General features: G+C 37.7%; 1 protein-coding gene across 3 annotated transcripts in view; it reads right to left on the bottom strand.

Annotated features, from left to right (window-relative positions):
* Positions 1 to 17,473, bottom strand: part of UBE2G1 (ubiquitin conjugating enzyme E2 G1) — a 97,258-nt gene that overhangs the window by 46,062 nt on the left and 33,723 nt on the right. Inside the window, exons 1-2 of one of the 3 annotated variants that reach the window (XM_036341262.1) lie at positions 15,344 to 15,461; positions 12,348 to 12,492 (exon numbers count right to left, since the gene is read on the bottom strand). The exons of 1 other annotated variant lie outside the window; for it this stretch is intronic. In XM_036341262.1, the coding sequence (XP_036197155.1) occupies positions 12,348 to 12,349 (2 nt within the window). In that variant the 5' untranslated portion in view covers positions 12,350 to 12,492; positions 15,344 to 15,461. Of the gene's footprint in view, positions 1 to 9,269; positions 9,305 to 12,347; positions 12,493 to 15,343; positions 15,462 to 17,473 lie in introns of those variants that run through there. One more of the 3 variants, XM_036341261.1, reaches the window with a different exon arrangement.

Genomic DNA, 17,473 nt, shown 5'->3' with positions numbered 1-17,473 from the left:
AAGCAAAATAGGTCAGAGATCATATCTTGCAAAGATTTTGCCAACGTTTCAGAAAAGATTTGCTTGGCAGAATTCAGGACCACATTCCTCAAATAACACTAATGGAAGGTCTGCTGCCTGCAATATTTTACCTTGCTTACCCTTCTGCCAACACTTAAATCCAGGGGTTCTTCAACATTACATCCTAAACATGTTGTTGCTTACGGTTAAGTTAAATACAGTAGCATCATCATGCATGTCTGCCAAGATATGCTACAGCAGGAATCCCTCACAATAGAGAAATTGTTATGCTTGACACTCTAGTAGTATATAGTTTTATATACACTTCAACTTACTTAGTGTTCTCATTTATTTATCAGAAACAACTGTGATTGACATTTTAGGGGAAAATTCTGAATTTAATTGCACAATAGAAAACTTGGGACATAGTTTTGCACACAGGGCATAGTATTGTATGTCAGACCTGGGTTTGATTGCCAACTCTCTCTTAAACAAGTCTCTCTCTTTTTTTTTTCCTTTGGTCTCATTTGCCGGATCAGTAAAATACAGTAAAACCCATGGTCAAGTTTACAAGACAGATGAGAGGTATTGTATGTGCAAAAGATTCTCCATCTTAGAGTACATAAATGGTAGCTGTCCATTTTCTTCCTTTAAAATTGCTCGTCAAACTCCAGACTATGAAAGGAAAAGAATACAATGTTCTTTAGAATCTCAAGAACAAGCCATACTTTAAATACTTTTTTGAAAAATACTACCCATCCCAACATCATACTCAACTATTTGTTTCTAGCGGGAGCGGCCAAACAAGGCTCCCAGACCCTTTGGCCATAGGAATGAGTGAATCAATATCTGACACAAGCCAGAAAAATGAGATTACAGGGTTTTTCAACTGGAATTAAATAAGAAAGGGAGCCCCAAACCATGGGGAAACTAAGTTTTAAAAGGCCTGAGAGCTGCCAACAGTTACAGTTCAAATCTCGAGAAAGCTAATGTGAGAATCAAGCTAAAATTGAATTAAATAAGCAAAAGTAAACAACAAAAAGAGAGAATCTGACAGAAGGAAGAACAACCATATGTATGTATTTATTCCCTTATCCTGGTTATCAATAAGTCAAAGGGTTCTGCCAAAAGAGATAGTGTGGTGATTGTGGGAGATGAAGGAGGGGTGGAGGGTGGAGGCAGAAGAGGGCACAGAGGGGATAAATGGTGATGGGAAAAAATTAAATTAAAATAATAAAACAAAGGTATCACTTTTCTGTTTCTCCTATGAGAGGCAAGAAGCCAAATGAAATGAAGAGGATATAGATTAAAAACTAAAAACAAAAACCCACCCCAAGTGACATTCCAGGGCATCTATAGGAAGCCAGAAAGAAGACAGAAACTGATCTTAGCAGATGTTAATTTTCTTGAGTCACCCACACTATTTAGGACAACTGCAATGAATTCTCTAGGGCAAACTTAACAATCAGGAAAAAACTAATTTTCATCAGGCCGGCAGGAGAGGGCAGTTGTGGGCGATCGGGCAGGCAGGGGAGGGCAGTCGTGGGCAATCGGGCTGGCAGGGGAGGATAGTTGGGGGTGATCAGGCTGGCAAGGGAGCAGGCCGGCATCCATCAGGCTGGCAGGGGAGCGGTTAGGGGATGATCAGGTTGGCAGGCAGAAGCGGTTAGGGGCAATCAGGCAGGCAGGCAGGCAGGTGGGCAGTTAGGAGACAGAAGTCCCAGATTGTGAGAGGCCCGGTGCACGAATCCATGCACCGGGCCTCTAGTTTATCTATAATAGCATTTACTTATAAAGTGTGTTTAACTCACCTTAAAATCGACCAAGAAACTAAAATATCAATATGAGGGAAACACATTGATTAGTTGCCTCATCCACATGCCCTGACTAAGGCCCGGGCCAAGGAAGAGCCTGCAACCAAGGTACAGGCCTTTTGGTCCACCGGCCAACACTCTATCCACTAAGCCAACCAGCTAGAGCTCAAATTTCACTTTTAATTAACAATGAAAACTTTCCAGAAGTCAAAATAGTCATATCCATCCTGTGGTTACTTGCCTTCTAAGTAGAAAGCTCTTTCATAGTCTTCCTCATAAATAAAGAACAGGCAGGCAAATATTTTTAAAATTGTTTACACAAACTTAAAATACATCCCTGAGCTTAAAATATTTCATTACAACTAGCACTAAATTGTAATTAGTAAATTTCCTATTTATAGTTGTTTTAAATTCAGTACCATAAATATCTGTATTATAATCTCATAGGCAAAAATATAATTTACTGCTACTTTATTAGTAAGGTGAGCTTTATTTTATGTGCTAATTACAACAAAATGACATGCTGTCATTTTCCTGGTTTTTTTTTTAAGATTTATCTTTTTCATAATTCATATTAAATAAAAACATCAATTTTTAATTATTATATTCAGATATATATCTAAGCTCTTATTTCTTTTGATCATTGTTTGGTAACATCTCACTTGATTTCTTTGTTTGCATTACTTGTGTTTCACTTATTGTCTTGTTTTCCTGCATTGGCTAGAACATTACCGAAAAATAGAAATAAAAGTAGTAATATATATCCTTTTATTATTTATACTAGAGGCCCGGTGCACAAAAATTTGTGCACTCGGGGGGGGGGGGGGGCCCTCAGCCCGGCCTGTGCCCTCTCGCAGTCTGGGACCCCTCGGGAGATAACGACCTGCTGGCTTAGGCCTGCTCCCGGGTGGCAGAGGGCAGGCCCAATCCCTAGATGCAGCCCCTGGTCGGGCTCAGAGCAGGGCCGATTGGGGAGTTGGGGCGCCGCCCTGTCATGCACAGAGCAGGGCAGATTGGGAGATTGTGATGCCACCCTCAGTCACGCTCAGGGTAGGGCCAATTGGGGGGTTGGGGCACCGTCCCCTGTCACACTCAAGGCAGGGTCGATGGGGAGGTTGCGGCGCCACCCCCTGTCACACACAGAGCAGGGCCAATCAGGGGGTTGGGGCGCTGCCCCCGTCACACACAGAACAGGGCCCATCAGGGGGTTGGGGAACCGCCACTCTCACACTCAGGGCAGGGCCGATGGGGAGGTTATGGCTCTACCCCATCACACACAGAGTAGGGCTGCTCAGGAGGTTGGGGCCCCGCCCCCTGTCACACACAGAGCCGCAGGGCGATCAGGGGGTTTGGGTGCTGCCCCCTGTCACGCTGATCCCGGTGCCAGGAGGCATATTACCCTTTTACTATATAGGGTAGAGGCCTGGTGCATGGGTGGGGGCTGGCTGGTTTGCCCTGAAGGGTGTCCTGGATCAGGGTGGGGGTCCCCACTGGGGTGCCTGGCCAGTCTGGGTGAGGGGCTGAGGGCTGTTTTCAGGCTGGGAGTGACTGAAATTCCCAACCGCTCCTTTTTTTCTTTTTCTTTTTTTTTATTCTGGGCCAGCTTTACCTTGAGGCTTGGCTCCAGCTCTTAGGCCTCCACGGCTGAAAGTAGGTTTCTGGCCTTTGCTTACAATGTTTCAAATCTGCTGGCTGAAGTCCCGAGGTATTTGTTACAATGTTTCTTAAACTGCCCGCTCAGAGGCCTGCAGCCACAGGCGGGGAACGTTGGTTCCTCCAACGATCCTCCGTCACTGAGGCAAGCAAGCCTCATGTTAGTTTCAAGCTGCCTGGCTGCCGGCCACCATCTTGGCTGACAGTTAATTTGCATATCTCGCTGATTAGCCAATGAAAAGGGTAGCGGTCGTACGCCAATTACCATGTTTCTCTTTTAATTCTCTTTTATTAATGTAGATGTATTTATACCAACTGTTGATTCCCAACCACCATTATTTATACATTATAGCAGTTTCATTCTTTTCCTAGGGTTCTAAGTAGTTTATTGTTTGTTTTTAAAAATCAAGCATAAATGGACACTGAATATTTTTTCAAATGCCTTTTCAACATTTGTGTACATTATTAGTGATCCACAATCATGGTATTGTTTCTTCCTTAATGTATTAATATACAGTATTAGTAGTAATATGAATACATTATCTCAGCAATCCTAAATAGAATCCCATTGGTCATTTACTATACTGCCATTTTCAACTGCAATGTTGACATCTATACAGAGATTGGTCTAAAGTTTTTCTATGCTGTCAGATTTTGATATCAGAGTTTTCATTTATACCCCTTACAATAGAGTAATTAATATAAATAAGAAAAAAAAAAGTGGGATAAGTACCAGAATAAACAGATCAATGAAACATACTGGACAAAAACAGGTTATTTGGAAATTTACAGAATTGTACATTGGGGGAGAAGGGAATAAAATTTATATTCACATTATACATTTATTACATAATATAACATTTACCAAAATAATTTATTCTTGTTTATTTATTTTTTTTTTTTAATTGGTTTCAGAAAGGAAGAGAAACAGATAGAAACATCAATGATGAGAGAGAATCATTGATTGGCTGCCTCCTGCACACCCCCTACTGGGGATCGAGCCCGCAACCTGTGCATGTGCCCTTGGCCGGAATCGAACCCGGGACCCTTTAGTCCGTAGGCCAAAGCACTAACCACTGAGCAAACCAGCTAGGGCTATTCTTATTTATCTTTTAAATATTTTTTTATTGATTTCAGAGAGGAAGGGAGAGAAAGAAATATCAATGATGAGAGAGAATCATTGCAAATGAAAACCACAATGACATACCACCACACACCCAGGCATGTGCCCTTGATGGGAATCGAACCCAGGACCCTTCAGTCCACAGGCTGACGCTCTATGCACTGAGCCAAACCAGCTAGGGCTATTCTTATTTTTTTTTTAATTCTTTGGCTCAACTAAGCAAGAGATGAAACCTAAAAGTCAGAATAACAGCTTTGTCTACATAAAAATGTAACTACTTGAACCACAGGGAAAAATTACTAACATATGACCAAATGTTAATCTACTTTTAGTGTATGGATTCTCATAAGAAATACAAAAAAAGGCAATCTATAAAGTAAAAACCAGAATGGATAACACAACTGTACAGTGGTTCCTCCCTTAGCCTTGTATCCATGCATATGAGCATGACCAATGGACACTGACAATAGGGGGTGGGGGCATGTGCTGGGGGTGGGAGCAGGCGGACAGAGGTCAATGGGGGAAAAGGAGACACATGTAAAACTTTCAATAATAATAAAGAATTTTTTAAAAAACACTAAACATCACAGATACAGATCCTAGGGCATTGGAAACTAAAGAGAAAATAAACAAATGGGACTACATCAAAATAAAAAGTTTCTGCACAGCAAAAGAAACCATCAACAAAACAACAAGAAAGCCCACTACATGGGAGAACATATTTGCCAATGCTATCACTGATAAGGGTTTAACCTCCAACATTTATAGGGAACTCATACAACTCAACAAAAGGAAGATAAACAATCCAATCAAAAAATGGGCAAAGGACCTAAATAGACACCTTTTAAAAGAGGACATTCAGAAAGCCAAGAGACATATGAAAACATGCTCAAAGTCGCTAATCATCTGCGAGATGCAAATCAAAACAACAATGAGGTACCATCTCACACCTGTCAGAATGGCTATCATCAACAAATCAACAAACGACAAGTGCTGGAGAGGATGTGGAGAAAAAGGAACACTCGTGCACTGCTGGTGGGAATGCTGCAGACTGGTGCAGCCACTATGGAAGACAGTATGGAGTTTCCTCAAAAAACTGAAAATGGAACTCCCATTTGACCCTGTGATCCCACTTCTAGGAATATATCCCAAGAAACCAGAAACACCAATCAGAAAGGATATATGCACCCCTATGTTCATATTCAACACAATTCACCATAACTAAGATCTGGAAACAGCCTAAGTGCCCATCAGTAGATGAATGGATTAGAAAACTGTGGTACATCTACACGATGGAATACTATGCTGCTATAAAAAAGAAGGAACTCTTACCATGTGCAACGGCATGGATGGAACTGGAGAGCATTATGCTAAGTGAAATAAGCCAGTCAATGAAGGAAAAATACCACATGATCTCACTCATTTCTGGATAATAAAGACCATTATAAACTTATGAACAAAAATAGATACAGAGGCAGAGCTGCCTCGAACAGACTGTCAAACTACAGCAGGAAGGCCGGGGAGGGTAGGAGGGCAGAGAGCGGGTAAGAGATCAACCGAAGGACTTGTATGCATGCATATAAGCATAACCAATGGACACAAGACACTGGGGGGGAGGGGAGGCCAGGGGATTGTCAAGGGCGGGGAAAAAAAAAAAGGAGACATATGTAATACTCTTTGTAATACTTTAAGCAATAAAAAAAAAAAAATGTAAAAAAAAACCCAAAACACTAAACAAAAAACTTCACACAACTATTTCTTCACCTGGGTAGAGGTTATACTGTCGTTAAATAACAAGTCTTAAAACTGCACGTTTTATACTACATGTATCTCTCACACACATACACAAATTATTCTGCATGTCTGAACATAGAGCATAAGAGTAAAAAAGACAAACACTGGGGGGAAAACTGAAAGTAAATAAATAAATTTTAAAGAGAGACTTTTAAACAATTTTTTCTTTACTTTTAACATATAAAAACTACCCAATACAATCTACAGATTCAATAAAATCCCTATTAAAATCTCATAAATGGCCCTGGCCAGTGTGGCTCAGTTGGTTGAGCATTGTCCCGAGCACCAAGAGGTCACAGGTTTGATTCCTGGTAAAGGCACATGCCCAGGTTGCAGGCTCGATCCCAGGTCAGGTGTCTGTCTGTCTCTCTCTAAAATCAATTTTAAAAAAATACAACCACCATAGCCGGTTTGGCTCAGTGGATAGAGCATCGGCCTGCGGGCTGAAAGGTCCCAGGTTCGATTCCGGTCAAGGGCATGTACCTTGATTGCGGGCACATCCCCAGTGGGGGGTGTGCAGGAGGCAGCTGATCGATGTTTCTCTCTCATCGATGTTTCTGACTCTCTATCCCTCTCCCTTCCTCGCTGTGAAAAATCAATAAAATATATTTTTTAAAAAATACAACCCATAAAAGAAATAGTAAGAATTTTTTTTATCTCATAAATGTTTTTTGAAGGGGGGAAAAAACAACCCATCCTAATAGTTATATGGAATCTCAAGGGACTCTGAATAGCCAAAGCAATCTTTAGAAAAAAGAAAAGAACAAAGTTGGCAGGCTCATACCTCTGATTTCAAAGCTTACTGCAAAGACACAATAATCAAAACAGTGTAGTGCTGGCACAAAAACAATCATATAAACCAATGGAATAGAATAAAGGCCCAAAAATAAACCCTTGCATACGCGGTCAAATGATTTTCACCAAGAGTGCCAAGAGCATTCATTGGGGAAAGGACAGTCTTTTTTCAACAAATGATACTGTGAAAACTAGATGTCCACATGAAAAATAAAGAAATGAAGTTGGATTCTTACTTCACACCATATGTAAAAATAAACTGAAATGGATCAAAGACCTACATTTAAGAGCTAAAACTATAAGATGCTTAGAACATAAGGGAAAATTCCCAATATTACATTTGGCAGTGATTTCTTGGATATGATACCAATACACAGGCAACATAAGAAAAAAAAGTTAAATTAGACTTCCATCAAAATTAAAAACTTATGCATCAAAGGCAACCTACAGAAAGGGGAAAATCTGCAAATCACAGATCTGATGCGGGATTAATGTCCAGAATATCTCATAAATTTAGGGGTGAGGGGTTTATTCAAAAATGGGCAAAGGATTTCAATGGACATTTTTCCAAAGATATACAGGTGGCCAAACAAACACATGAAAAAATGCTCAGCATCACTAGTCATTAAGGAAAGGCAAATCAAAACTACGAGATACCACTTCACACAGCCATTAGAATAGCGATTATTTTTTAATTAAAAATAAAACAAAGCTAAATAAGTGTTAACCATGATATAGAGAAACTGGAGCCATTATGCATTACTAATGGGAATGTTAAGTGCTGCAGCCACTACCAAAGATAATATAGCAATTCCTCAAAAAATTAAAGATGGTGGGCAAAGGACCTAAATAGAAACTTGTTGAAAGAGGACATACAGAACGCCAAGAGACATATGAAAGCATGCTAAAAGTCACTACTCATCCGGGAGATGCAAATCAAAACAATGAGGTACCATCTCACACCTGTCAGAATGGCTATCATCAACAAATCAACAAACAACAAGTGCTGGAGAGGGTGAGGGGCTGAGGACCGTTTGCAGGCTGGCCACACCCCCATCGGGGTGAGGGTCCCAGGCTGGGGGGCGTGACTGGCCTGGGCAAGGGGCTGAGGGCCGTTTGGGGGCAGTTTGCAGGCCGGCCAAGCCCCTGGCTTTGTCCGGAAGGATGCCCGGAAGGTCTCTCAGTCTAATTAGCATATTACTCTTTTATTAGTATAGACTAGTGGCCCGGTGCACAAAATTCATGCAGGGGGTGAGGGTCACTTGGCCCCTCCTGCACCCTCTCCAATCTGGAACATCCCTCTTGCAATCTGAAACCACTGGCTCCTAACCGCTCACCTGCCTGCCTGCTTGATCGCCCCTAACCACTCTGCCTGTGGGCCTGCTCACCCCCAACTGCCCCCCCTGCTGGCCTGATCGCTCCCAACTGCACCCCACTGCCAGCCTGATCACCTCCAACTGCCCTCCCTTCCTGGCCTGATCGCCCCTAACCACCTCTGTCTCGGCCTCACCACCATGGCTTTGTCCAGAAGGACGTCCAGAAGGTCTCCTGGTCTAATTAGCGTATTACCCTTTTATTAGTACAGATAGACTGATAGATATTCCCAATGCTGTGCTTTACATCCCCTATGCTAGTCTTAATCTTTAAAAAAATACTAGAAATACCTTTCACAAATTAATTTTTAAAGTAAATCTACAGTTGCAATTATTTTATGCTCTTCAAAATACTGACATATTAAATTTTTTGTAAAAGCACTTTAGGACCTTATGCATAAGAAAAAGCTCTTTCGTGTATTGGGTAGTTAATGAACATTATAAATATCAAGAGAATTAACAAGAGATACAATAAAGCCTAAGATTTTGGTCTGAATTCACTGCCTTACACCCTGACTACTAGAGAGAGGTGAAGATGGTGAAACAAAAAGGATGCTGTCTATATGCATAACCCATGGAAATGAGACAGTGGGGTTGTGAGGGCCTGGGGCAGAGGGACAGGGGTGGGCTGGTGGGGTTGATAGGGGAGAAAGGAGGACATATGTAATACTTTCAACAATAAAGATTTTTTTAAAAAAAGGATGCTATCATACTCACTTCTTTGCTTCCAGTTTCATTCCTCTACATCAAGGGTGGGGAAACTTTTTTCTGCCAAGAGCCATTTGGATCTTTATAACATCATTTGCAAGCCATACAAAATTATCAACTTAAAAATTAGCCTGCTATATATGGTCAAACATTTAATTAGCTCACACCTAATAAGTTGGCAGGACCAAACCAAATGATTTCTCAGGCCTTATATAGCACTTGGGCCAGATGTTCCCCACCCCTATCAATGTGTAGCCTCCTGCTATAGAATAACTTATCTGCTTGAGGTACCAAGAACTCATAAAGCAACTCTGAAATTTATATATTTACTCAATTTTCTAAAGGAAAATTAAACACCTACACAAAAAATTAAAATTTAAAAATTTCTCAAGAGTAATGGGGGCAAGGGGTCAATTGGGAAAAAGGAGACATATGTAAAACTTTAGACAATAAATAAATAAATAATAAAAAAGAGTAAATGAGAACTTATATGACTGCCACTTGATGGCCTCTTGTGTTTAATTAAAAATGACAATGAAGACAATCGTGTAGCAAAATAAAAAATGTTTATATTACTGAGTAGAGTAATATAGAGATGATTATAAAATATGTAAACAAATTATATTAAAAAGGTTGGAGAAAAAACACAAGCAAAACCCTGAGTAATGCCAAAACCGGTTTAGCTCGGTGGATAGAGCGTCGGCCTGCGGACTCAAGGATCCCTGGTTCGATTCCGGTCAAGGGCATGTACCTTGGTTGCGGGCACATCCCCAGTGGGGGGTGTGCAGGAGGCAGCTGATCGATGTTTCTCTCTCATCGATGTTTCTAGCTCTCTCTCTCCCTTCCTCTCTGTAAAAAATCAATAAAAATATTAAAAAAAAAAAAACCCTGAGTAATTATGTTCAGGTGAAATGAGACTGATATTTCTCTCTCCCCAATTAACCAACTTCTCATAAATATCAGTTTATTTCTATAGTTTAAAGAATAAATACATCAAAAATTTAAAACATTTTTATAATGGTTAAGAAAATAGGCATCCCTTCAATATAATATTGGTCTATCTTTTGCAGCCAATTCATAAAGCAATTTCTCTCTTCCCCATATAACTTTTTTTCCTTACTATGATTCCATTTAGGCTTTTTAAAAAGGTTATTTTTTAAAACATTTTTATAACATGCTGCTACTTATAATTTAAAATGTCAGTAATGTTCTCTTAGTCTAAAATTAAATGAGTTCATTTTCCCAAAAAAAGAACTACACTATCACCAATAGAAGTTCCTAATGGAATTATGCCAAATAGTGATCTATTCCCTGGTGACACTCCATGACTCATTAAAAGAAAACTTAAGTATCATGCCTTTTGAATGAAAAGATTAGTTTAGCAAGCCAGATCATCCAGAGCAATGAGTTACCAGTACTAACAACATCTTATTTATTTAAAAAGCTTTACACATTATAAAGTACTTTCATGATGTGTCTAACAATCTAATATCTCTATTGTACAAAGCAATTGATCATATTTAGAGGTTGCATCACTTCAAAATCTAAATTATCCTGATGGAGTTTCTCAACAAAGCCACAGGCAAATTGTTTTTGAAGCAACTGTTGTCAAAAGTTGCACACACACACACAATACATCTCAAAGCTATTTTAAATTTTTTTATGATCTTATCTCATTTTAGGAATAGGAAATATTCTAAGTGCCAAAAAGAAAGAAAACTTAAGAAAGCCTAATTAACTGGACAACTAAAAAATTTTCCGTATATCAAAATACCATTAAAAAATTAAAAGGCAGCCCCAGTCAGCATGGCTCAGTGGTTAAGCATTGACCTATGAACCAGGAGGTCATGGTTCAGTTCTGGGTCGAGGCATATGCCTGAGTTGTGGGCTCAATCCCCAGTGTGGGGCATGCAGGAGGCAGCCAATCAATTATTCTCTCATATCTTTGATGTTTCTATCTCTCTCCCTTTCCCTTCCTCTCTGAAATCAATAACAATGTATTTTAAAATAAAGTTTTTAATTAAAAGGCAAACAACTGCTCTTACAAACCTTTAAAACAACCAGCCCACATGTATACAATTCAAAACTGTCAAGAAGTCTTCAACTTTCTTGAAATTTTTAAAAATAAATTTATATTCCTTTACCTAGCAGAATCAAACATTTTTAGGAGTATCTAAGAGTATTAAGAACATGGTAAAAAGTGGCATTTTAGTTTTTAATGCAATGATAGTGGAAATATAAATTGGTACATTTTAGAGGCAACTGGTGATATTTATTAACAATATCAACGAGGTATAAATTTAGTAAGTGCTGGGGATATAAAACACAACATGATAGCCCTAACCGGTATTGCTCAGTGGGTAGAGCGTCAGCCTGCGGACTGGAGGGTCCCAGGTTCGATTCCAGTCAAGAACGTGTACCTTGATTTTGGGCACATCCCCAGTAGGGGGCGTGCAAGAGGCAGCTGATTGATGTTTCTCTCTCATGGATGTTTCTAACTATCCCTCTCCCTTCCTCTCTGTAAAATCAATAAAATATATATATAAAAAAACACACACAACATGATGACCATAGTTAACATAAGGAAAATCGACAGAAGCATTAGCTATAATTTAAATAATTTATAATTATATGTAATTCAAAAACAACAACCTGAAAGTCAAAATTTGGAGAATAGTATGATACCAGCATATGAAATAATGCTATATATCTATTTTTGAAACTTTGAAAGAGTATTTAATGGCATGGGAAATATTTATAATATGTTTTTAAAAGATAAAATATTGTAAATATATCTAATTCTTTTTTAAAAACACATTACACATACATACTTAAAAAAAAAAAAACTTTGGCCTAAACTTCTATCTTCCAGTTCAAGGTGTCAGTATGAGTACATGTGTTTACTTCCTTTCCTTCCTAATATCTTAATTAAATACATTTTCTAAAGAAGTTTTAAAATAACTTTTTAATTTAAAATATTAGGAGGTTAGGGTTAGATCGTTCACAGTTCTGAAAGATGAAAAAACAAATGGAAGAATGTGAACTGATTAAGCAAGAGTGGAGGGAGCAGAAGAGCAGAATACTCACATAGGGGGCGGCAGCGAAGGAAGAAGCTAATCTTCTGGGCAGAACCCCAGAAAGGCACCAGTTCAGTGACCGTCGTACGAGGAAGGTCAGTAGTGAGAAGTGGGACTGAAAACATCTGTCATAGCAAGAAGTCAACAGAGAATGTCTAAAGTTGATAAATCAAAAAAATAAACACTATAAGCATATTATTTAGAAACATGGGGTTTAAGCCCCAGGAAATTTGAACCAAAAAGGTTTTTTCCATTAGTTGCCTCTGGGGAGTCAGGCTACTCATTATTAGGCCTTTTGTATAACTGCTATTTGATTACTTGATTGTTTAAGCTAAATGTATATATAATGCTGATTTTCAGTTTTTATTCCTTTTAATTTTATACTTCGTTCATTTTCCTTTCATACACAATTCCCCAATGTTTTACTTCCTTCTCACTAAGGCTGAGGCTGTGTTTCATTTAGCAATGTTTTTCAAGTGTAAGTTGTGCAGTCATGAAATAGACCTAGTGGAACATAAAGAGCATTTCTTTTTCATAATAAAAATAAAAAGTAAAATAGAGACATTGGTGCTTTCATTTCAGTTATAAATGTTTACTTAAATGTGAGTACTGGGGTACTATGTAAAATCTCTTATTGTATTTATTCTCAGCCCAGCAGTCAGTGATCCTGTAAAAATGTGAATTCGGATCATGTCACTACTTTCACTTAGAGTAATAGCATGTATGATGACCCAAAGTTCCATCAGAATTAACTAGCATATCTTTCAACCTTTCACTTGCTACCTCATTCACTTGGCTTCAGCTATAACTGCTCTCTCCTTTATCATCTTCCAACATTCAAGTATCCCCACTTCAAGGCCTCCCAATTATTCAAATATCACCCTGCTTTAAATTATAATCTCCACACTCTTCCAAACTTATTTCATACCCTTACTCTTTATTACTCTTAAACATTATTTTATTCCCTGTTTTACTTCCTCTAGCACTCTAAAGCTTTCTATTAATTCTGTTTATCTCCCCCACCTCCACTAGAATGCATGCCCTAAAAGGTCATGGATTTTTGTTTGTTTACTGAGTTAGACCTAGCACCTGTTAAAGTCCCTGGCATGTAGTATGCCCTCAGTAAGTATCTGCTGAGTTAATAGAATAGTCTAAAAATATATATCATCTTAGGAAGATGCTAAACAATTGGCAGTCAAGCACAACAGTTTGGAGCAGGGGTCCTCAAACTACGGCCCGCGGGCCACATGCAAATACAAATATTGTATTTGTTCCCGTTTTGTTTTCTTACTTCAAAATAAGATATGTGCAGTGTGCATAGGAATTTGTTCATAGTTTTTTTTAAACTATAGTCCGGCCCTCCAACGGTGTGAGGGACAGTGAACTGGCCCCCTGTTTAAAAAGTTTGAGGACCCCTGGTTTGGAGTCATTAAATTCTGGCCCAGCCCTTGTGGCTCAGTGTTTGAGTGTCAACCTATGAACCAGGAGATCGGTTTGATTCCCAGTCAGGGCACATGCCTGGTTGTACCTCTAACTCGGGGGACACGTGCAAGAGGCAGCTAATCATGATTCTTTCTCATCCTTGATGTTTCTCTCTCTCTTCCTCTCTAAAATCAATAAAAATATTTTTAAAAGAAATTCTGGTAATTTTAATTATAAGAATAAGCTAAGAATTATACTCTGGAGCAATCAAGTAAGGTCATTCACAATACTGAATATATTGCTGACATAATGAATGTGCAAACCTACTGAAATAATTAAAATAACCTTGGTTAACATCAACTGTAACATTATCTCAGCCATCATTTTAAAAAAACAACATCAGAGAACCTATGCCTTAAACAGTTAAGATACTTTAAGGTGTAGAAGTCTTTTACTTTTTTTTTTAATAAATTACAGTGAAAGTCTTATTCTCAGTAACCACAACTGGCACACATTCACAATTTTCACTATTTCCTTCAACCCTGGAGATCAAGGAGGCACACTGTTGATCACCTTCATTTCTTCAGAATAAATCAAAGAGCAAATTAGAATTCAGGTGCAAGTCACATAACAGGTCTTTTATTGGGGCACACATGGATAACAGAGCCTGTCAGTCATGATTTCAATGAATTATTTTCTAATTTACATTACAACTTAGTGAATGAAAAAATATCTTCAATAGATTTCAACAATTAACAGGGGGAAAGTCCTTGAACACCTCTCTCATACAAAAAGCACACATGGTGCCTGGCCAGGTAGCTCAGTTGGTTAGAACAACTTTGATGCGCCAAGGTTGCAGGTTTGATCCTCAATCAAGGCACATACAAGAATCAACCAATGAATGCATAAATAAGTGGAACAAATCAATGTCTCTCTAAATAAACAAACAGAAAGAGAATTCAAAAGGCACATATGGCTAAAACAGATGTTTATTGTATACAAAAAAGCTTATCCAACTGCAAAAAAGAAATGTCTTTTACTCTGCAAGTAAATAATGGCTTTTCCACATTTCATGCCATTAATATAGCATGACTTGATAAAACAATTTTACTTATCACTTGTTTTGTGTTCTTGGAGAATAAATTTCGATATTAGCTGCTTTGAAACTGGTTTTACCCACCTTCTCAAAAATAATGTGGTTTTACTGTTTTGACCATAAGAAGGAAAGGTCTTGGGGGGGGGGGGGGGAATATACAAGACAAATTGAAAGGGCAACTCAGACATAAATAAACAAAATTGAATGAAGTACTGAAGCCACTGGCAAAATGAAAACTACATAGTATAAAAGAAGTAGTAGACCTGATACTGGTGAAAACAAATTTAGGAAATGAAATATAACCTCAAGAAAATTACACAGAACACAGCTGAAAAGAACAAAGGAAGAAACATTTAGAAAAATAAAAAATGAAAGAAATGAAGATGAACAATCATAAAACTGGCATTCCTTAAGAAGAGAACAAAAATGAAAACATATTAAAAGATATATAAGAAAATACTCCTAAATCGCAGATTGAAACGGCTTACCATGTAACAGGAAAATGTAATAGAGAATCACACCAAGACCGAGATATATCCTGATGAAGTTACTGAACTTCAAGGATAAAGAAAGAATTCTACCAATACCCAGGCAGAAGTAGGTCACCTACAAAGGGAAAAAGAAAGTCAGGCTCACCCCAGACTTCTCTAGAGTAACCCTAGACGCCAGAAGATTATGGAATAATGTCTACTAATTACTAAGGGGAAGATAATGTAACTAAAAATTCTATAACCAACCAAAATATCATTTCACTTGTGAAAACCACTGACAGACATTTTTAAATATACAAGAACCCTGAGAATACAGCATTCAAATAACTACCCCTCAAACAGAAAAATCTATTTGGTAAACATAATAGATTTAAATATTTTTAAATTACAGCTTTATAATAATGGCCACAGGCCTATAAACAAACTACCATATTTCATCTTTTCTAAGATAGTTTTTCTTCATATTTTAGTATCTAAAATCAGCATGCATATTTCTTTGACAGCACTTAACCATATTAGTGGCTATCAATATAAAGAGGCATGTTACAATCAATGGTACCTTAGACATAATGAAATACAGTATATAACTTCCAAACTCAAAGGAAAAACAAAGAAAATAAACCATGTAGTTTAAAAAGAAAAATGAAAAGAAAACCAAGCAAAAAGGTAGGATGGAAAAAAAAGAATATTACAGAAGCAAAACCAAACATACAACAATATAAATTATTTTTTTAATATATATTTTTATTGTTTTCAGAGAGGAAGGGAGAGGGAGATAGAGATAGTAACATCAAGGATGAGAGAGAATCATTGATTGGCCGTCGCCAGCACACCCCCACACACTGGGGATGGGTCCTGCAACCCCGGCTTGTTCCTGAACTGTGACCTCCTGGGTCATACTCAACCACTGAGACACACTGGCCAGGCCACATTAATATAAATTATTAACAGTAGCTCAGATTGGGTCAAAAAGACTAATCTTTATCTCCAACTACATGGGGTCTACATGAGACAAACCTAAAACAAAGACTGAGGGGTTAAAAGTAAAATGTTAGACAATAGCATACCAGGCAAGTGTAAACACTCTTAAAACCAGTTGCATTCAAAGTAAACACTAAAGGTGGCCAAAAAGAAGGGGGGGAGGGTCACATTTTTAAATGATCACAATTATAATCTATAAAGAAGACATAATGTTTATAAAACTATATACACCAAAACCTACAAATATATATATTTGGAATCAAAACTTTAAAGAAAACTGGACAAAAATAAATATAGAAGGTAATCACCATTTCAGTCCTGAAAGATCAAACAAAACAAATGATAAAATGGCTGGACATATGAAGGAATGGGATGAAATCCTTATGGAACATTTATAAGAACTGATCATCTATTTACACTATAATACCTTAAAATTCAAAAAAGTAGAAATGATAGAGACCATAATCTGACAATGAAGCAATTAAGCTACTCTCCTTAGTGGAGGAGACTTGACCACTTATATATATCTCACCCTAAACTTTCTCCATTCAAAGATGAAAACCAAAAGCAATACAGACTATCTAGTAAATAACAATTATAAAAGCTTCCTATATAAAAAGCCTTTAGCACACAAATAAAGCTATACTCAATGGATCAAGAGTTGAAATTAAATGTATTAAGCACTCAAGATTAGAAAATGAAATACTTTGAAAATCAGAATAAAAGAATTTAAGAAATTCTCAAGTTATACACTAGAAAGCAGAAGCTAATACATTTAATTCTAAAACAGAGGAGTTGCATTTTGAAGGAAAAAACAAAACAGATAAACCATTAACCAGACTAAAATAATTTACATAACATTAGAACTAAAAAATAAGAAGATGCAGAGGAAACCAAAATAAGTATGAAGTTTCCAGGAAATTTTAAGCTACTAAATTTTAAAATGCAGATAAAATTGATGGTTTTCTAGGAAAATGCAAATTATCAAGTGGAATCAAGTAGACTAGAAAACAAACCCCTAGATAACCTCCAAAGAATTGAATACATTGTCAAAGATTTAGCTCCCAACCACTCCAAACAACAGTCCCAGGCATTTTCATAGTAATTTCAAAAGGTAATTCCTTTATTAAAAATTTTATTAAACTA

This window comes from Myotis myotis, unplaced genomic scaffold (genome assembly GCF_014108235.1).
Source record: "Myotis myotis isolate mMyoMyo1 unplaced genomic scaffold, mMyoMyo1.p scaffold_m19_p_17, whole genome shotgun sequence".
Classification (NCBI taxonomy): Eukaryota; Metazoa; Chordata; class Mammalia; order Chiroptera; family Vespertilionidae; genus Myotis; species Myotis myotis.
The sequence above is the reverse complement of the archived record's forward strand: the minus strand, read 5'-3'. Positions and strand labels throughout refer to the sequence as shown.